General features: G+C 40.7%; 1 protein-coding gene across 1 annotated transcript in view; it reads left to right on the top strand.

The window, feature by feature from the left end:
- The window catches only part of LOC117529259 (WD repeat-containing protein 70), a 94,629-nt gene that overhangs the window by 52,897 nt on the left and 18,990 nt on the right, over positions 1 to 22,742 (top strand). The window contains 3 exon segments of the mRNA XM_034191992.1: positions 1,956 to 2,055; positions 2,158 to 2,242; positions 2,676 to 2,814. Coding sequence (XP_034047883.1) covers positions 1,956 to 2,055; positions 2,158 to 2,242; positions 2,676 to 2,814 — 324 coding nt within the window.

Here is a 22,742-nt window from a genome sequence, read left to right as displayed (position 1 = left end):
CTATATAATTCTAATTGGTATCTATATAAAGACTGACTGTGTACTAGAAAGCCATACTTGTGTGTGTGTGTGTGTGTGTGTGTGTGTGTGTGTGTGTGTGTGTGTGTGTGTGTGTGTGTGTGTGTGTGTGTGTGTGTGTGTGTGTGTGTGTGTGTGGGGCGGGGGGTCGATTTCTAGTTCAGAGCTGCAGACTTTGGCACATGTATTTGTTAGGTTATAGTTAATTGCTCACACCACCACTTACTGAGAAAGTTGCAACAGAGTCATCAGTTTGTACCAGAAGTTCAAATGTTTCTCTAAACGTTTCTCACTGGTGTCAAGCTTATGCAGCCCTACGTGGCAATACACTGAGGGTCCCAAAGGGGTCCATGAAATGGATGCAAAAAATTAAACCTGTTTAAAAAATTAAACCAGCTTAATGTTTTGCGGACATTTGGGGTAAAGTACTGGACACAGTGCTCTATGCACGTTTACGCAGCACTATGCTACTCTACACCATGCCTACGCTATTGTACGCTACCCTATGGCAGTCCAACGAAAAATGCTTTTTGGTTTTTTATGAGTACATACCGTCATTGCTCGATTTTATTCATCCCGCTGAACTTTGTTGGTAGTGAAGCTTCAAAACCACAGAAGAAGAGGCAGGGCAAGCTTCTCCCTGTGCACATTTTTTCATGACGCAGCCATTCCAGCATACTCGATACTCAGCACAATGCAACTCTACGCAGAGTCGGTGTGAAAGGGGCTTATGTGGATGGAACAAGGCTGAACTGCTGAGAACGAAGATATTTTCCAATTACTTTAATCAAGTGTGGGGAAAATCTGCGTACTTGTCACATATTCCTTTCTCCACACTTTCTCTTAAGTCTGTTCATGTGTTTTCACTCTTAACAAGTACAAAAGGGAGATTCCACTTGCACCAACTTTTGTAATCCATCCATTTTCACCTTAATAGAATGACCCTCAAATGAAATGTCACTTAGCCTTCTTGGTTTCAGCGATACATGCTGATCGTCAGTTAACAGCCAAGTTGAAGAAGATCAGGTTCTCATATACTGCAACATGCCAGGGGAACAGTTACCAAGGCAGAAATATAAACATGCCCATATTGTAGCTAGTCAAACACTGCAGGTGCCACACATTCTATAGCAGTGTTTCCCAACCATTTGATTGTCCTTCGGTACAGTTGGAATGACTTTGTGTTAAATGCGCAGTTAATTTGGGAGATTTTACAAATGATTACAAAGTTATTTTTTAAAAATTATTCAAAGTATTTATGTCATTTCTGAAGAACCAACCTAGAATTTTTACCCAGGTAGCAGTGAGAAGGATGTTTTATTGTTTGGTTTTGGCAGTTAAACTTTGAGGCTTTTCATTTAAAGTCGCATGACAGCTGCATGTTTTAGGAATATTTAATAATATTTCAGGTGTGACCAAAGGAAAACTTCAAATACTTACCCGCGTGCGGTCATGTAAGCTCGCCAAGGTAAATCTTTGTGGCCCCGAGTCTTGCTGAAGAGTGTCGATGTAGTGCATAAAATAGCTTATGTTTCATAAGTTGTACTGTGTTTTATATTTAAATATATAATGTAATTTTCTCAGAGGAAATTGAAACAGTGTGCTGTTTTCAATACATGGAAAGTAAAAAGGTCTTTTTGTTCCTGCATTGCTTCAACTACAACTCCTGTAGTAAAGTGCTGATGCAATCACAGTACAACAGAAAAGTTCTATGATCAGTAGTGATCCACGAGTGAGTTTATGGAAATGGAGAGTTGGTGAAGGATCCAGGACTGCCCTCTGAATTAATTTTTGTTCTGCATTTTATGATTTTCTCTGTAATGACTTCAGGATTTGTTGTAAAGTTGGACTTTCAGTATGTGCATTCAGTCAGTGACTTCTTGCTGTCATGATCTTGACAAGTCTGTAATATTCACCTTGTTTTTATTTCGCTTTAGGTCCACACTAAATTTCACTGCCGTCAGGCCCACACTCTCGGATCAGACCCGTCTTGCCTCGCATTTTCCTACGATGGCCTGGCTTTAGCTTCACGTGGGGGTAAGAAAAGTCATCCAAATGAATAAGCAATCCTCCATTCCCTCAGAAACCTACAATACCTGCCAGTGCAACAAGATCAACTCTGCTCTTTGTCTTTTTGAGGTGACGACACTTTGAAATTGTGGGATATACGCAACTTCAAAAAGCCTGTTAATGAAGCTAGCGGACTGACCAACTACTTCACTATGTGAGGTTTTTTTCTGTTTTTGTTGCATTCTACCTCATCACTGTTCTTATTCCTAGGCTTTGGAAGACCAGGGGTACATACCCTGTAAAATGCAGTAAGGAAGTAGATTGACACGATTACTCAAAAACAATAAAAGCCATCACTTGTAACACACAAAATTAAAATGGCATATAATGAGGACAAACTGAAACACTGATGCATCAGATCAATCCCCCAAAAATGCTTTTTTTTAAATTTAATATTACACATACCTATCACCCAGCTGATGGACATGTTTGGACTTGTTGCGGGCTACAGTCATCATGTGATGGAAATTAGGAGTAGGTGTGGTTGAAGTTGCATATAGTTTGAAATAAGCAGAGGTTTTATGGCCACCAAGAGTAAATTGTGTGTACACACAAATGTGACGATATTGTGTGACTGTTCCTACCAGGACTGACTGCTGTTTCAGCCCAGATGACAAGCTTCTTGTGACGGGGACTTCAGTGAAAAAAGACGAGGGAAATGGAAAGCTGGTTTTCTTTGACCGCACATCCTTTCAGAGAGTCTACGAAATAGAAGTCACCAATGCAGTAAGTATTGCCTTATTCACCACAGCCACAACAATTCTCATTGTAGATATTTTACAATTTAATTTGATGTGTTGTTATGAAACCATGGAAATAATACACAATAGACTGGAAAGTAAAGACAACAGCTCATAAAACAGTCTGCTTGCCATTTCCCTCCATTACATGTGGTACGCAATCACTATTCGAGCCAGACTGCAACCTTAAAAGAACAACAGTAGTCTAATGTCTTAACTTTATTTATTTTGTTTTTCCTTCTAACAAATCCCACCTTCAACATATTGTATCTATCTGGACACATCTGTATTCTTTTATTTTTTTCTCACACAAATACAAATTTTACCCCACTGTTCTTCAAAAAGCAAACTCTGAAATAAACGTTAGTGTAAGAATTTCAGTTCAATTTATTTATATAGCACCAAATCACAAAATAAGGTGCCCCAAAGCACTTCACAAGGGTAAGGTCTAAGGAAAAACTTCCTCTGGTGTTTTTTTTAAGGAAAAAACCTCAAGCAGACCAGACTCAAGAGTGGTGTTCCAGTGCCTAGGCCAGTCTAACAATAACACAGATCATATAAACAAAGTGCAACAAAGAATTTTCAGACATGTAATACAAGAAAAGAAGCAAAGTCATATGATAGTTCAGTAGATTTTTTTTTCTTTTTTTTTTTTTACTAATTTCCCCCTTGTCAACAGATTTAGGACTATGTATCTTTAGTCATAAGTAAGTAAGTAAGTACTGACAGAGGCTACTAGCTTCTCACTTGAGTTAGTTTGCTCAAGGGTGAAACTTTTGCCCTTCTGCCAAACTAACCACCTGCTGATTCCTTAAAAATCAACGGTGCTATGGAGAATCTGTAATAAAATGTTCAGCCACTGCACAGTTTCGCTATATGAGAGGAGGTTCATGCAGCCTATGCTTCGATTGACTATGATCAGTGAATTTAACAACGTTATGTGGTATTGTGTGTAGAATTTTGAGGAAACACATTAATTTCATCCATTTTGAAATAAGGCTGTAACATAAAATGTGGAAAAAGTGAAAGGCTGTGAATACTTTTTGGATACGCTGTAGATTGTATATGTTGTGCTTCTATCCATGCGAGAAGACAGCAGTCCCCAAACCTTCAAACATGAAACAGTGTTGTCTAATTGAAACACTTTAATGGTCTTATGCTGTGTTCCAGTTGCCTCAAAGGTTGTAAGTTGCAATTGGGAATGATTCCACAACCCATTTTCATGTTACAATTTCCAGACCTCAATTGAGACAACGAGATGGATGCCTCCAAGAAAGGCTTTGTTGTGCTTGGTCTTTTGGAGTACAGATAGCTACAAAACAAATCTGCATCCACCAAAGAGACCTGGTGCAGAAGATGTGATAGTTTCAATTTACTGCTCAGTTTGTAGCGTGGCGTTGTTAGCGACATCTACCAGGTTAGCCAGTTATTTGATAAACGGCACATTATGTGGTATTTCACAAATAAAAACATCTCAGTACCATGTCTGCACACAGCTGTAAGACAGTACTGCGTGTAGGACTTAAATTGCACACCGTCATAAGTGCTAAAAACAGTCAAACATACAGCTTTCACCTACTGTAGTTGCTTGGAACAGCCATCCTAGGTTGTTAACTCCGGGTATGAGGTGTTCAAGCAAGTTGACAAGTTGGACTTTATTTGTAACTGAGGAATTCTGAATCATGTTTGTTATGCTGTGAAAGTGAAAGTACGTAACAGCTTGGGACTCCAGCGAGGGCGGTCGTATCTCCTCCTCTCTCCTCTATCTCTGCTCCAACCTTCAAGTCCCCTACTTCACCAGACTGTGAATTCTTCAAACTATATTGGATTAACCAGGGAATTGATCAGCTGGTCTCTGAATGCTATTGACACCATTGTTTTCAACAAGGAAATCAGGGCCGGGGGACCCTGCGTGCCCAGATGGAACCTACCCTGCGGGCTATGTTCTTGACTCCTGGGAGACATGGCGTGTCAGATGCTTTGTGCCATTCTCTGTGGAGGACACCGAGGATTTATTTATATTTGGTTTTATTGTAGGAGGGCTGGTACTTATTGGTTTATGTGCTGCCCTGACCTACCTGAGAACTGGCAAGACGGCTGCCACCAGAACCACGACCCCTCACCTGTCCATCATGATTGAGTTGCGCAAGGCGATACATTCTCAGACTGTGTTAACCCTTGAACTCAGACGCAAATTGGATAACATCTCGGAGCAAATGCACACCTTGCAAAGGAAGATGTCGGAGACCAGGGAATATTCATCATTGGATCTGGTTGTTCATGTGAAGCTGTAAAGGTGTTTTTCACTGCTCAGCCATAAACATGGCAGGCTTATCAGCCTCTGAAGGACAAAATGCCCCATTTTTTTCCTCCAGAAGAATTTCTTCAGCTTTGGTGAACTATTCGGCTGCCTTCTTTCTTATCTTCTGCAACTCCAGCACACACGGACAGAAACTGGCTCATTTGCCACTCACACATGGACAGAGACTGAAAGCATGCTCCCACCCCTCCTGTCCCCATCCCAGCCCCCGCTCACGCCACTCCCTTCCCCCCCCCCCGGGGGGCCGCACAGTTTTAGCTGCTGTGGCCCCCCCAAGTTGGCGGTTGCACAACTACATGTTGCTGTGGTCCCCCCACACTCACATCACCTCAATTCAGAAAACGGACTGTTTAAAAGTTTAGTGCACATAAACAGTGTCACATCTATATGTGTTGTCTTTAATAATGGCACACATCAGAATTACGGTAAGCAAGTAATTATTGTGGATTAGTTGCTGTATCTTGTCTGTGGTAATTGGAGTGTGGATGTAATCTCGTTGGTGTTGCACTTGTATAATGACAATAAATCTCATCCATCCATCCACGTAGTATCTTTACCTACCCTGAGAATGCCTAAGTGTTCTTGATTTGCAGCATGGTGCACAAAAATATGGATCTTCATGAAGAGTCTGAGCAAACGGTAACATTTGCACTCACCTTTACTACAAAATCAGCATATGAGGCATCAAAGAAGTACCTGCAGCACTTTGGGTCAAAGAGTCTGTTTAGAACTTAAAAACTCTCCTCCTCTTCTCGTGCATCACTCCATAGACCTCTTTCTTTTTACTGAAGAGGGTAAACATTTGGAAGTGATTTTTCCATTGGCCTTTCACTTGTTCCGCCAGCTGCCGTTGTGAGAAACTCTGAAACCTTCAGCTCAGTTTTACAAGCAGGACGGCAATCCCCCTTACTGTCTGCTCACTATTTTGTCGTGTAGCACAAAAATCCAGCCAATTTTCCCACAAAATGTAACCCGGTGCCACAAAAAATAATGCCGTCTGAATACTAGTGTTGGCAGCTATTTTTCTTGCTGTGGTCTCCTTTCTGCAAATGCATCAAGCCTCTAAGATTTTGTAATAACCACAGTATGTTTTAATTAGAATTATGCTTCACAGGAAATGTACTTTTTTATTTTTTTTTTTCTACTTGAATATGACTCATTTATTTGTGTAAATACTATAGTTTCTGCAACTCCTTATGAGGAGTATAAATAAAAGTATTGTGATAAAACAGCATCCCAGCAAAGGAGAAAAGAGACACTTCGGGTGCAGAATATCCTGCCAAGGTTTCCACACGTTAATATCCAAATGCGCAGAATTAATTTACTTGGGGCCCTGTCTTGAGGATCTATAGTGCGGTCTGCAGCGCAGAGCATACAGAACTCCTACAAAACCTATTCAACTCATCTGCTTCCTAAAGGTTACTTATGGTATGCTTTAATACAACCCCAGTTCCAATGAAGTTGGGACGTTGTGAAAAACGTAAATCAATCAATCAATCAACTTTTTTCTTGTATAGCGCCAAATCACAACAAACAGTTGCCCCAAGGCGCTCCACATTGCAAGGCAAGGCCATACAATAATTATGAAACACAGTCTACGTCTAAAGCAACATAACCAAGGGATGGTCCAGGGTCACCCGATCCAGCCCTAACTATAAGCCTTAGCGAAAAGGAAAGTTTTAAGCCTAATCTTAAAAGTAGAGAGGGTATCTGTCTCCCTGATCTGAATTGGGAGCTGGTTCCACAGGAGAGGAGCCTGAAAGCTGAAGGCTCTGCCTCCCATTCTACTCTTACAAACCCTAGGAACTACAAGTAAGCCCGCAGTCTGAGAGCGAAGCGCTCTAATGGGGTAATATGGTACTACGAGGTCCCTAAGATAAGATGGGACCTGATTATTCAAAACCTTATAAGTAAGAAGAAGAATTTTAAATTCTATTCTAGCATTAACAGGAAGCCAATGAAGGGAGGCCAACACGGGTGAGATATGCTCTCTCCTGCTAGTCCCCGTCAGTACTCTAGCTGCAGCATTCTGAACCAACTGAAGGCTTTTTAGGGAACTTTTAGGACAACCTGATAATAATGAATTACAATAGTCCAGCCTAGAGGAAACAAATGCATGAATTAGTTTTTCAGCATCACTCTGAGACAAGACCTTTCTGATTTTAGAGATATTGCGTAAATGCAAAAAGGCAGTCCTACATATTTGTTTAATATGCGCTTTGAATGACATATCCTGATCAAAAATAACTCCAAGATTTCTCACAGTATTACTAGAGATCAGGGAAATGCCATCCAGAGTAACGATCTGGTTAGACACCATGCTTCTAAGATTTGTGGGGCCAAGTACAATAACTTCAGTTTTATCTGAGTTTAAAAGCAGGAAATTAGAGGTCATCCATGTCTTTATGTCTGTAAGACAATCCTGCAGTTTAGCTAATTGGTGCGTATCCTCTGGCTTCATGGATAGATAAAGCTGGGTATCATCTGCGTAACAATGAAAATTTAAGCAATACCGTCTAATAATACTGCCCAAGGGAAGCATGTATAAAGTGAATAAAATTGGTCCTAGCACAGAACCTTGTGGAACTCCATAATTAACTTTAGTCTGTGAAGAAGATTCCCCATTTACATGAACAAACTGTAATCTATTAGACAAATATGATTCAAACCACCGCAGCGCAATGCCTTTAATACCTATGACATGCTCTAATCTCTGTAATAAAATTTTATGGTCAACAGTATCAAAAGCAGCACTGAGGTCCAACAGAACAAGCACAGAGATAAGTCCACTGTCCGAAGCCATAAGAAGATCATTTGTAACCTTCACTAATGCTGTTTCTGTACTATGATGAATTCTAAAACCTGACTGAAACTCTTCAAATAGACCATTCCTCTGCAGGTGATCAGTTAGCTGTTTTACAACGACCCTCTCAAGAATCTTTGAGAGAAAAGGAAGGTTGGAGATTGGCCTATAATTAGCTAAGATAGCTGGGTCAAGTGATGGCTTTTTAAGTAATGGTTTAATTACTGCCACCTTAAAGGCCTGTGGTACATAACCAACTAACAAAGATAGATTGATCATATTTAAGATTGAAGCATTAAATAATGGTAGGACTTCCTTGAGCAGCCTGGCAGGAATGGGGTCTAATAAGCATGTTGATGGTTTGGATGAAGTAACTAATGAAAATAACTCAGACAGAACAATCGGAGAGAAAGAGTCTAACCAAATACCGGCATCACTGAAAGCAGCCAAAGATAACGATACATCTTTGGGATGGTTATGAGTAATTTTTTCTCTAATAGTCAAAATTTTGTTAGCAAAGAAAGTCATGAAGTCATTACTAGTTAAAGTTAATGGAATACTCAGCTCAATAGAGCTCTGACTCTTTGTCAGCCTGGCTACAGTGCTGAAAAGAAACCTGGGGTTGTTCTTATTTTCTTCAATTAGTGATGAGTAGAAAGATGTCCTAGCTTCACGAAGGGCTTTCTTATAGAGCAACAAACTCTTTTTCCAGGCTAAGTGAAGATCTTCTAAATTAGTGAGACGCCATTTCCTCTCCAACTTACGGGTTATCTGCTTTAAGCTACGAGTTTGTGAGTTATACCACGGAGTCAGACACTTCTGATTTAAAGCTCTCTTTTTCAGAGGAGCTACAGCATCCAAAGTTGTCTTCAATGAGGATGTAAAACTATTGACAAGATACTCTAACTCCCTTACAGAGTTTAGGTAGCTACTCTGCTCTGTGTTGGTATATGACATTAGAGAACATAAAGAAGGAATCATATCCTTAAACCTAGTTACAGCGCTTTCTGAAAGACTTCTAGTGTAATGAAACTTATTCCCCACTGCAGGGTAGTCCATCAGGGTAAATGTAAATGTTATTAAAAAATGATCAGACAAAAGGGAGTTTTCAGGGAATACTGTTAAGTCTTCTATTTCCATACCATAAGTCAGAACAAGATCTAAAATATGATTAAAGTGGTGGGTGGACTCATTTACTTTTTGAGCAAAGCCGATAGAGTCTAATAATAGATTAAATGCAGTGTTGAGGCTGTCATTCTCAGCATCTGTGTGGATGTTAAAATCGCCCACTATAATTATCTTATCTGAGCTAAGCACTAAGTCAGACAAAAGGTCTGAAAATTCACAGAGAAACTCACAGTAACGACCAGGTGGACGATAGGTAATAACAAATAAAACTGGTTTTTGGGACTTCCAATTTGGATGGACAAGACTAAGAGACAAGCTTTCAAATGAATTAAAGCTCTGTCTAGGTTTTTGATTAATTAATAAGCTGGAATGGAAGATTGCTGCTAATCCTCCGCCCCGGCCCGTGCTACGAGCATTCTGACAGTTAGTGTGACTCGGGGGTGTTGACTCATTTAAACTAACATATTCATCCTGCTGTAACCAAGTTTCTGTTAGGCAGAATAAATCAATACGTTGATCAATTATTATATCATTTACCAACAGGGACTTAGAAGAAAGAGACCTAATGTTTAATAGACCACATTTAACTGTTTTAGTCTGTGGTGCAATTGAAGGTGCTATATTATTTTTTCTTTTTGAATTTTTATGCTTAAATAGATTTTTGCTAGTTATTGGTGGTCTGGGAGCAGGCACCGTCTCTACGGGGATGGGGTAATAGGGGGATGGCAGGGGGAGAGAAGCTGCAGAGAGGTGTATAAGACCACAGCTCTGCCTCCTGGTCCCAACGCTAGACAGTCACAGTTTGGAGGATCCCAAAAAATTGGCCAGATTTCTAGAAATGAGAGCTGCTCCCTCTAAAGTGGGATGGATGCCGTCTCTCCTAACAAGACCAGGTTTTCCCCAGAAGCTTTGCCAATTATCAATGAAGCCCACCTCATTTTTTGGACACCACTCAGACAGCCAGCAATTCAAGGAGAACATGCGGCTAAACATGTCACTCCCGGTCTGATTGGGGAGGGGCCCAGAGAAAACAACAGAGTCCGACATTGTTTTTGCAAAGTTACACACCGATTCAATGTTAATTTTAGTGACCTCCGATTGGCGTAACCGAGTGTCATTACTGCCGACGTGAATTACAATCTTACCAAATTTACGCTTAGCCTTAGCCAGCAATTTCAAATGTCCTTCGATGTCGCCTGCTCTGGCCCCCGGAAGACAATTGACAATGGTTGCTGGTGTCGCTAACTTCACATTTCTCAAAACAGAGTCGCCAATAACCAGAGTTTGATCCTCGGCGAGTGTATCGTCGAGTGGGGAAAAACGGTTAGAGATGTGAACGGGTTGACGGTGTACACGGGGCTTCTGTTTAGGGCTACGCTTCCTCCTCACAGTCACCCAGTCAGCCTGCCTTCCCGACTGCACGGGGTCTGCCAGGGGGGAACTAACGGCGGCTAAGCTACCTTGGTCCGCACCGACTACAGGGGCCTGGCTAGCTGTAGAATTTTCCACGGTGCGGAGCCGAGCCTCCAATTCGCCCAGCCTGGCCTCCAAAGCTACGAATAAGCTGCACTTATTACATGTACCGTTACTGCTAAAAGAGGCCGAGGAATAACTAAACATTTCACACCCAGAGCAGAAAAGTACGGGAGAGACAGGAGAAGCCGCCATGCTAAAACGGCTAAGAGCTAGTAGCTACGCTAAGCTAGCGGATTCCCAAACAGGGAATCCGACACTAGACAGGCTGTGGAGCAGCACAGGTAACGCACGACAACAGCGGTAAATAAAAATCCACTGGACAGGCTGTGGAGCAGCACAGGTAACGCATGACAACAGCGCCCAAAAAAATAAAATAAAAATCAAAATCCACTGGACAGGCTGTGGAGCAGCACAGGTAACGCACGACAACAGTGCTAAAAAATAAAATAAAAATCCACTGGACAGGCTGTGGAGCAGCACAGGTAACGCACGACAACAGTGCTAAAAAATAAAATAAAAATCCACTGGACAGGCTGTGGAGCAGCACAGGTAACGCACGACAACAGCGCTAAAAAAATAAAAATAAATAAATAAATAAAATAAAATAATAAAATAAAAATCCACTGGACAGGCTGCGGAGCAGCACAGGTAACACACGACAACAGTGGTAAAAAATAAATAAAAATCCACTAGACAGGCTGTGGAGCAGCACAGGTAACACACGACAACAGTGCCAAAAAAAAATAAAATCAAAATCAAAATCCACTGGACAGGCTGTGGAGCAGCACAGGCAACGCACGACAACAGTGCTAAAACAAAATAAAAATCCACTAGACAGGCTGTGGAGCAGCACAGGTAACGCACGACAACAGTGCTAAAATAAAATAAAAATCCACTAGACAGGCTGTGGAGCAGCACAGGTAATGCACAACAACAGTGCTAAAAAATAAAATAAAAATAAAAATCCACTGGACAGGCTGTGGAGCAGCACAGGTAACGCACAACAACAGTGCTAAAAAATAAAATAAAATAAAAATAAAAATTCTCTGGACAGGCTGTGGAGCAGCACAGGCAACGCACGACAACAGTGCTAAAACAAAAAAAAAAAATCCACTAGACAGGCTGTGGAGCAGCACAGGTAACGCACGACAACAGTGCTAAAACAAAATAGAAATCCACTAGACAGGCTGTGGAGCAGCACAGGTAACGCACAACAACAGTGCTAAAACAAAATAAAAATCCACTAGACAGGCTGTGGAGCAGCACAGGTAACACACAACAACAGTGCTAAAACAAAATAAAAATCCACTAGACAGGCTGTGGAGCAGCACAGGTAACGCACGACAACAGTGCTAAAACAAAATAAAAATCCACTAGACAGGCTGTGGAGCAGCACAGGTAACGCACAACAACAGTGCTAAAACAAAATAAAAATCCACTGGACAGGCTGTGGAGCAGCACAGGTAACGCACAACAACAGTGCTAAAAAATAAAATAAAATAAAAATAAAAATCCACTGGACAGGCTGTGGAGCAGCACAGGCAACGCACGACAACAGTGCTAAAACAAAATAAAAATCCACTAGACAGGCTGTGGAACAGCACAGGTAACGCACGACAACAGCGCTAAATAAAAATCCACTGGACAGGCTGTGGAGCAGCACAGGTAACGCACGACAACAGCGCCCAAAAAAATAAAATAAAAATCAAAATCCACTGGACAGGCTGTGGAGCAGCACAGGTAACGCACGACAACAGTGGTAAAAAATAAAATAAAAATCCACTGGACAGGCTGTGGAGCAGCACAGGTAACGCACGACAACAGTGCTAAAAAAAAAATAAAAAAATAAAAAAAAATAAAAAATAATAATAATAAAATAAAAATCCACTGGACAGGCTGCGGAGCAGCACAGGTAACACACGACAACAGTGGTAAAAAATAAAATAAAAATCCACTAGACAGGCTGTGGAGCAGCACAGGTAACACACGACAACAGTGCTAAAAAAACAAAACAAAAATCCACTGAACAGGCTGTGGAGCAGCACAGGTAACACACGACAACAGTGGTAAAAAATAAAATAAAAATCCACTGGACAGGCTGTGGAACAGCACAGGTAACGCACGACAACAGTGCTAAAAAATAAAATAAAAATCCACTGAACAGGCTGTGGAGCAGCACAGGTAACACACGACAACAGTGCTAAAAATAAAATAAAAATCCACTGGACAGGCTGTGGAGCAGCACAGGTAACACACGACAACAGTGGTAAAAAATAAAATAAAATAAAAATCCACTGGACAGGCTGTGGAGCAGCACAGGTAACGCACGACAACAGTGCTAAAATAAAATAAAATCCACTGAACAGGCTGTGGAGCAGCACAGGCAACGCACGACAACAGCGCCAAAAAATACAATAAAAATCCACTGAACAGGCTGTGGAGCAGCACAGGTAACGCACGACAACAGTGCTAAAATAAAATAAAAATCCACTAGGCAGGCTGTGGAGCAGCACGACAACAGTGCTAAAAAATAAAAATAAAAACGAAAGCGTTAGCAAGCTAGTTAGCTTGCCAACGCTGATGAAGGTTAGCTGATAAAAGAGCTCCGTCGCGATGCTTCGACCGTTAGAGGTCTTCTTTAGGCGTTGGAGCACGGTGAAAAAGTAAAAAAAAAGTAAAAAAGTCTTGAAAAAGACTGTTAATTCAAAGAACTCAAACAGCTCAGTTCAAACAGCTAACAGATACAGCAGAACACCGCTGTGCTCCGGAACCAGAAAAAAGTCCACCCTCCACCACCAATTGAATACACCACAAACACAAGATACTTAATGTTCAAACTGATAAACTTTGTTTTTGTGCAAATATGTGCTCATTTTGAAACAGATGCCTGCAACACGTTTCAAAAAAGCTGCCTTTCCTTCTAACAACACCCAATAAGCATTTGGGAACTGAGGACACTAATTGTTGAAGCTTTGTAGGTGGAATTCTTTCCTGTTCTTGCTTGATGTATGACTTCAGTTGTTCAACAGTCCGGGGCCTCTGTTGTCGTATTTTGCGCTTCATAATACGCTGCGCATTTTCAGTGGGTGACAGGTCTGTACTGCGGGCAGGTCAGTCTAGTACCCGTACTGTTTTACTACGTAGCTACGCTGTTGTAACACGTGCAGAATGTGGCTTGGCATTGTCTTGCTGAAATAAGCAGGGACGTCCCTGAAAAACACATTGCTTGGATGGCAAAACCTGGATGTACCTTTCAGCACTGATGGTGCCATCACAGATGTGTAAGTTGCCCATGCCATGGGCACTAACACCCCCCCACCTCATACCATCACAGATGCTGGCTTTTGAACTTTGCACGGGTAACAATCTGGATGGTCCTTTTCCTCTTTTGTCTGGAGGACACAACGTCCATGATTTCCAAAAGCAATTTGAAATGTGATCTCATCAGACCACAGCACACTTTTCCACTTGGTGTCTGTCTATTTCAAATGAGCTTCGTGGTGTTTCTGGATGTTGTTGATGTATGGCTTTCTCGTTGCATGGTTGAGTTTTAACTTGCACTTGTAGATGTAGCGACGAACTGTGTTAACTGACAATGGTTTTCTGAAGTGTTCCTGAGCCCATGCGGTAAGATCCTTTACACAATGATGTCAGTTTTTAATGCAGTGCCGCCTGAGGGATCAAAGGTCACGGGCATTCAATGTTGGTTTTCGGCCTTGCCACTTACATGTAGAAAGTTCTCCAGATTCTCTGAATCTTCTGATTATATTATGGACTGTAGATGATGGAATCCCTAAATTGCACATTGAACATTGAGAAACATTGTTCTTAAACTGTTAGACTTTTTTTTCACGCAGTTGTTCACAAAGTGGTGATCCTCACCCCATCTTTGCTTGTGAATGGCTGAGCCTTTTGGGGATGCTCCTTTTATACCCAATCATGACACTCACCTGTTTTCAATTAGGTGTTCTTTGAGCATTCATCAACTTTCCCAGTCTTTTGTTGGCCCATCCCAGCTTTTTTGACACATGTTGCAGGCATCCATTTCAAAATGACCAAATATTTGCACAAAAACAACAAAGATTATCAGTTTGAACATTAAATATCTTGTCTTTGTGGTGTATTCAATTGAATATAGGTTGAAGAGGATTTGCAAGTCATTGTATTCTGTTTTTATTTACATTTTACACAACGTCCCAACTTCATTGGAATTGGGGTTGTATAAAGTATCTGGGCATGTCTTGATCTTAAGTTATTACATTTACAAGTACTCAACAAAAATATAAACGCAACACTTTTGGTTTTGCTCCCATTTTGTATGAGATGAACTCAAAGATCTAAAACTTTTTCCACATACACAATATCACCATTTCCCTCAAATATTGTTCACAAACCAGTCTAAATCTGATAGTGAGCACTTCTCCTTTGCTGAGATAATCCATCCCACCTCACAGGTGTGCCATATCAAGATGCTGATTAGACACCATGATTAGTGCACAGGTGTGCCTTAGACTGCCCACAATAAAAGGCCACTCTGAAAGGTGCAGTTTTGTTTTATTGAGGGGGGATACCAGTCAGTATCTGGTGTGACCACCATTTGCCTCATGCACTGCAACACATCTCCTTCGCATAGAGTTGAAGAGAACACCTCTCCAACGTGCCAAACGCCAGCGAATGTGAGCATTTGCCCACTCAAGTCGGTTACGACGACGAACTGGAGTCAGGTCGAGACCCCGATGACGATGACGAGCATGCAGATGAGCTTCCCTGAGACGGTTTCTGACAGTTTCTGCAGAAATTCTTTGGTTATGCAAACCGATTGTTTCAGCAGCTGTCCGAGTGGCTGGTCTCAGACGATCTTGGAGGTGAACATGCTGGATGTGAAGGTCCTGGGCTGGTGTGGTTACACGTGGTCTGCGGTTGTGAGGCTGGTTGGATGTACTGCCAAATTCTCTGAAACGCCTTTGAAGATGGCTTATGGTAGAGAAATGAACATTCAATACACGAGCAACAGCTCTGGTTGACATTCCTGCTGTCAGCATGCCAATTGCACGCTCCCTCAAATCTTGCGACATCTGTGGCATTGTGCTGTGTGATAAAACTGCACCTTTCAGAGTGGCCTTTTATTGTGGACAGTCTAAAGCACACCTGTGCACTAATCATGGTGTCTAATCAGCATCTTGATATGGCACACCTGTGAGGTGGGATGGGTTATCTCAGCAAAGGAGAAGTGCTCACTATCACAGATTTAGACTGGTTTGTGAACAATATTTGAGGGAAATGGTGATATTGTGTATGTGGAAAAAGTTTTAGATCTTTGAGTTCATCTCATACAAAATGGGAGCAAAACCAAAAGTGTTGCGTTTATATTTTTGTTGAGTATATGTGTCTAACGATTATACCTACAATGATACTACCACTATATGATATCTGAAATATATTTTCCTCCTGGCACATATTTACTGTTTGCTATTCATGAAAACAAATTGCAGTTCCATCATAAAATATCCTGGACTCTTCTTTTTTTAATGTTTCTCAGCTTTAGACTAGATGGTTAAAATTGGTTCTGATCTAATTTGAGTTATTCCTGACCTATTCTCCAGTATATAGAATGGGGTTTGATTTCTAGGTGTTTGCATCAGGCTATCTGTGTTGTGTCCTTCGACAAGACATTGTACAAGGTCCACCCAGCTGTACCAGGGTACTGGCCTTGCTGGACAAGTAACCAACAGTGGACTGGCATCTCATCCAGGGAGAGTTGTCAATTCTTAACCACTTCAGACTCCAAAATCCAGGTTTAAACGCTGGTCTGATGGGCCTCAGGGTCTATGGGACTTGCATCTTACCTAACCTGATCACTTTGATTACAAACATTTATTATTATTACGTCCGCCAAGGGTGTAATAAAATCATCTGCATTTTTTTATTTATTTGTCTGTCTGTCTGTTAGCAGGATTAGATCAAAACTACTGCCCGGATTTTGATGATATTTTCACCACAGTTACGTATTAGGCTATGGAAGAATCCATTACATTTTGGAGGTGATCTGGATCCTGATTCTGGATCAAATTTCACTTTTTATAGCCTTTGAAGGATTCTTGTTGCAGGATTACATCAAAACTACTGCACGGATTTTGATGAAATTTTCAATACAGATACGTATTAGGCCATGGAAGACTCCATTAAATTTTGGAGGTGATCCCGATACATATTCTGGATCAAGTTTCACTTTGTATAGGCTTTGAAGGATTACATCAAAACTGCAGCACAGATTTTGAAGACTTTTTCAACAAAGATACATATTAGGCCATGGAAGACTCCATTAAATTTTGGAGGGGGTCTGGATCCATATCCAGATCCAGATTGTGGATCAAATTTCACTTTATATAGGCTTTGAAGGATTACGTCAAAACTACTTCACGGATTCTCATCAAATTTTCACCACGGATACATATTAGGCTATGGAAGACTCCATAAAAGTTTGGAGATGATTCGGATTCTGGCTCAAGATTTTCCTTTATATAGGCTTGGAAGGATTACTTCAAAACAACTTCACGGATTCTTGCCAAATTCGCACCACAGATAGATATTAGGGCCTGGAAGACTCCACTGAATTTTGGAGGTGATCCGGATCCAGATTGGCACACGTCAGAAATCTCTGATTGCTCTTGTTATTATTATTGTTGTTGTTGTGATCAATACGTTTCCGTTTTCTTGAATCATACAGATTATTTTTTGTTTTTTTGTAATTAGTCTCTGTATTTAACCCCACTTCCTACTGCATTATCTCAGCTGCACATCCCAAGTATTATTAATGATCTTTTTGTGTAAAATTGTTTTGATGTGACAAAAATGTTTAGTAGCAGACCACTTGTTTCTGGATGGCCTGCACTCAGTGAACCTGATGGATGTGCTATTTACTATGTTTACATCGGCCGTCTGCCCCTCTGATGGCCCAAGAATTTAAGTGCAGTCTTTATAAAGTGGTGTACCAGGCAGACGAGTGAAAGGAAGGGCCACCAATCATTTCTAACTAAACACTACATAACCCTAGACCTGGATTCTCGGGTCCGCTCGGGAGTGGAGACTGTTTTAGGTCCTTTGGGTAAATACTTCACTCTAAAGATTATCTTAGTCCATCAAAAGGGTAGGAATCAGGTGAGAACCTGCTGACTTAGAAACAACGGAGTGTTTGGCAGGAATTCAAGTTTAGACTTTGTAAAACTTACAGTGGTGTTGGACTTTGCGTGAATGTGTGTCTTCTACTGGCGGAAATTCCCTATGTTGTCTGCAGTCATATTTCCTTTACATTGCAAAAAGTATCACTTCATCCCGTCAGAATTAGTTAAATGCAATCAATGCAACCCAGGAATCAAAGATACCCCGTGGCATTGTTTAATTGGTAGACATGGACATGCAAAATTTCAAATCAAAAACAGTAACTTGGTGTTGAGAATTTTGGCTGTACTGCTTTTTTGCACTTTTATGAAGGAGTGTTCACAACCTTCAAACAAGTTAAACTGGTATAGATGATGGATAGATGAATGTTTCTAAACTATGAGGTGCTGCCACTATTGCCTGTATTCTTTTCGATGTAGTTGCACGTAAACACGCCTTACGCTGAACTCTGGGTCGCCAACACCACTGGAGGCCCTTCTGTGCAGCCATAAAATTGTGAACATGTTTAAAACCCGGCACAAGTTTGGCAAAGCTTTCCCAAATTGTGCTCATCTATGCCCAGCGACCTGACCAGGGTGGCACACTGGCCACACCAAGTTGTAGCTCAGGAAAACTCTGCGCCAAACTCAGCCAGCAGCTTTAGAGATCGTAGTTGGAACATCATTATTCGATCACTTTCTCAATCAGAACTCATGCTGCAAAATTATGTTCTGCTTGATGGCTCTTAGGGCATATTCACAACAGGACATCTATGCAGTGCCTAAGCACACTTGAGCCCCCACCCCCAAAGGTACATTTTGTTTAATTAGACTGTTCCATTTAACAGTCATAATGAGTATTATTAATACTACTTTGCTACGTAATACAGACTTCATTTCATTCAAGAGCATTTGAGTTACTCGTCTGGTTTCTTACCTTATTGATGAACTTGAATCTTGTTGGTGAGCAAAGCTCCAAAATATTTCTTCCTCATCTGCTGCGTCCATAAAAATCTGCAGCATGACTGTTGTTATGTCCTACAGAATATAACACAACAACAACTGATGAGAGTTGTTGTTGTGTTATGTACTGTATTGTAAACCTTTTTGGTAGAATGGCCTAAGCAGTGGGTCACCCCTTTCAGTCTGGTCTGTTTGAGGTTTCTTCCTCAGTATCATCAGAGGGAGTTTTTCCTTACCACTGTCGCCTGTGTGCTTGCTCTAGGGGTTGGTAAGGTTTGACCTTACCTGTGTGAAGCGCCTTGAGGCAACTTTTCTGTGATTTAGCGCTATATGAACTAAATAAATTGAAATGATCTTGCTTAATTCATCGTGCCAGGTATCCGAGAGGCCATTAAGGCTGGAAAAAAGTTTTAGAATAGCTCACAAGTCAATAATGTTTCAAACTCCATTGTTGTGGTGTGGGAGTTGTGTTGCCAAGTCTGTGATTTTCTGCAGAATTGGCTACTTTTCAAGTATTGCAAACTATACGTACTGTTGCCTGTGAGCACTTCTAATGTTTTTGGTTTTTTTTTCCCATTTCTGGTCCTAAGATGTTTTTTTTTGTGTGTGTGTGTGTGTGTCAGGCCTTTTATTGTTGCTGGGCTGGTGTTTACTGTCTGTTTGGCTGGTTTTGTTGCAGTGATCTGGCAATTTTGTGAGGGCACATGCTGTTGCTCAAAACAGAAATCAGCTTGTGCTGTAGTAAATGTGTTAGCTCCTGCAGCATGCACTGCAAGTGTGGGGCAATCATACCCTGACATGGTAAAAGACAACCAGACCTAGTATGAGTACAACCCTGAAACAGTGAGCTGTCACGGTCTGTGCTGTGCTCTTAGGATGCCTTTGATACCAATGCTTTGTCTTTTAACCTCACTATAATCAGGCAACAATGAAAGCTGGAAAGGCGTTCAGAGCTTTGTGTTGCACATCTTGCCAGTAAGTCCTGCCAGTTGTAAAAACCAATTGTTCCAGTAAGACCAATTACACTTTCTTGGCAGTATGGGAGCTGTATGTAGCTGAAACTCAAATTATCATTGTCTCTCCAGCACTTAGCTGACCTTTGTAGCTCAGTTTGACAGTAGCTAAACACATTCGAATAAACTTTCTTGCAAATAAAACAAAGGATATGGCTGTGAGTATTGTCGCATTAGTGCTCCATAATGATTTCATAATCGGCGTAGGTAATGGGCGTTTATCATAGTTTTAATGCGAATGGACGTAGAAGGCGGCTGCTACTGGAGAACAGTCTGTTTGAGGTTTCCATCTCTGTGATGTAATGTCATTTTGTGGACACGAAGCAGAAACAGGGTTTCCTAAACTCGCTGCTCTGAATAGCTGGATTGCAGTCTTACTGTTTTACTAGACTGAGCCTGACTGTGGACGTCTCAGTGGAATCATCTGAGGTGGACCCAGAAGAGCAGTTGTGTTGTTTCTTTTGGATTTGTTTGGCTGCTGATAGTTTGATTTATTTGGTTGTGAGGAGGCTTTAAATATATATATATATTATTTTGTTTTTTGTTTTTTTTTTCCCCTGTCTGCATATATAGTAATGATAAATGGCACATTGGCAGAACCATTTCTGAACATTAATACACATATATGCAATTTATTCTTGCAGGACAGAAGGTATGTAGTGCGTGAGTGAATGTGGTGTGCGTGTGTGACCCCCATCCGCCCTTCCCGATCACCCTACAACATCCTACTCAAAGCCGACTGACAACTTCTGTCAGGAGGGACCGACCACCAAAACAACACGAAGACAGACAAAAATGAAAGACAAGTGATGAAAGCAATAACTGTGAAGTGAATTTATTTAAATGGGCTTTTTAACTGAACTGCAGTTACCCCGCGGTGCTTGTTAAGTGTCTCATGTTGAGCTGATCTATAGTACACAATATACATTGCACTGTGTGAATTTCTCTAACTTTAATTGTACCTGTTGCGTGGAACAGAATTTCTGTCGTGTCCTCGGGGGATCGTTGCATTGCCTAACAACCCTGACAGACTGGGTTGAACTTGCATTTACAGTGAAGTCGATGCATTCAGCTTTGAGCCATTTGGGATGTGCACTGTATTTGCTGATACACGTTGGCAGCTGTGAATAGCATTTGGCATGACAACGAACACAACAGATTTTTCACAGTTTTTTTGTTTGTTTTCCTGACATCTGTGCTGATCTGCTCTTTTCTGGATTAATATCAATTCAGATAAACTTAAGAATATTGGTTAGTTTTAAAAAAAGTACCACTCTGGTGATATATACTTTCAAATCAGGTTCAGATTGGGAAGCGGCAAACACTTCATTTATCTGTAAGTAGGAAATATGTGTTGATCAAATAATTAAAATGATAAACATTACAAACAGGGTGTTGCCAGATTAAGTTGACAAGGAACTCGGATTTTATGAGGATGCTTTCACCACATGACCACTTTCACATATTGGTGTATGAGGTTCAAAATTGTTGAAAACAGTCCTACAAATTGGACTGTCTTGTATCTTTTGTGCTTTCAAGATCACAGGTAAAACTGTATTTGTTAGTGCTAAACTTTTAATCACTTTATCATTTTATTTGATGGAACTTTATTATATTCTTTCTCATCATCTGCCATCTTAATCGCCTTCTGATGTTTAAAATGTGTTTTTTATTTTATCTCATTTCTTTTTGAAATAGTTAGGTATTGTTGGGAGCCTTTTGGAAAATTGAAAATGTGTTCTTATTTTAATTCTTTCATTTGTTTTAAATGATTTATGTTGGTATACAGCACTTTGAGCTAAATTTTTTGTATGAAAGATGCTTTCCAGATAATAAACAAGTGCTCATAAACAGGGTGCCAAATAGGGGAGAATAAGGAGAAGGATTCTAGGGGTCCAGAGATGCCCCTAATAAAATTATAATACTGACAAAATAATGTGGGGGTGGCCCAGTACGATTTCTTTTCATAGGGCCCAAAATTCCTGTCGGCGCCCCTGCTCATAAATACATTAAAATTTGGTGAACCTTGTTGGACCACATTAATCCAAAAAGCAACTTTGGTTTGCTTATATAATGTCTGATAGATGTGTCTGCCACCTGCTGGATGGTTGGTGGATGCTGAGAAAGTAGAAACAGATGTCACTGTTAGTGATAGAGACACCGTTTTAGTGTAGAAATGTACTAAATCAGAGACATGAGTTGCTATTTTCTGATTAACAGCAGTTAAGTTATGAATCTCAAATAATCACAAATCCACACAACCCTGCAGAAAGGATTTTGTATGACTGTGAATGAGGCTGACACGTCTTCCTTCTGTGTTATGGTTTTGAAGTTGCACATAGCTTGAAAAGAGCTTCTTTTTTTTTTTTAAAGTTTCGATCATTTCCAAAGCCTTGGTGGGGTGTCCACCAAAGCCACTGCCACTTCTTGATCTAATTTTCCATTTAATAATGTTGGTGATGTGTGTGTATAATGTTTGTGTTGTGGTAAGCTGTTGTAATGAACCCAAAATTGCAGACGGTGATCAAACAGGTGATGTCCAAACCCAGGTGATTTATTGTCCAAGAAATGTGCAAACATTCCAACAAGTTCATGAGGCTAAATGAGCGCAAAAAGTAAATCCAAAGACGGAGGTGGCACAAAACAGTGAAAATGCATGGAAAGTAACACTAAACAAAACGGGTTTGTTGACATTGGGTAAATAGCTGAAACCATAAATATACTTACAGACAATGCGAGAATCTGACAACTAACAGAGAGCAAGTGAGTGCTTAAATACTGACGAACTAATAAACAACAGGTGTGCAAACTAAGGGAGCCAGAACAAAAGACACACGTGACAACCAAACAAACAGAAGGTGACAAAAAAAACCTAATCAGACATCTGAAGGTGATTAGAAATAAAACCTAATAATAAAACATAACCAAGGATGTAGGACTCACAAAACCAAGTACACAAAAGCAAAAACAACCATGGAACTCAAAAGTGTGCAAAGTGCAACATATGGAAAACTAACATGAAGAACTAACACTTAAAAAGAGGCAATCAATAAT

Source organism: Thalassophryne amazonica, chromosome 17 (assembly GCF_902500255.1).
Source record: "Thalassophryne amazonica chromosome 17, fThaAma1.1, whole genome shotgun sequence".
Classification (NCBI taxonomy): Eukaryota; Metazoa; Chordata; class Actinopteri; order Batrachoidiformes; family Batrachoididae; genus Thalassophryne; species Thalassophryne amazonica.
This window is presented reverse-complemented; position numbering and strand designations above follow the sequence as displayed.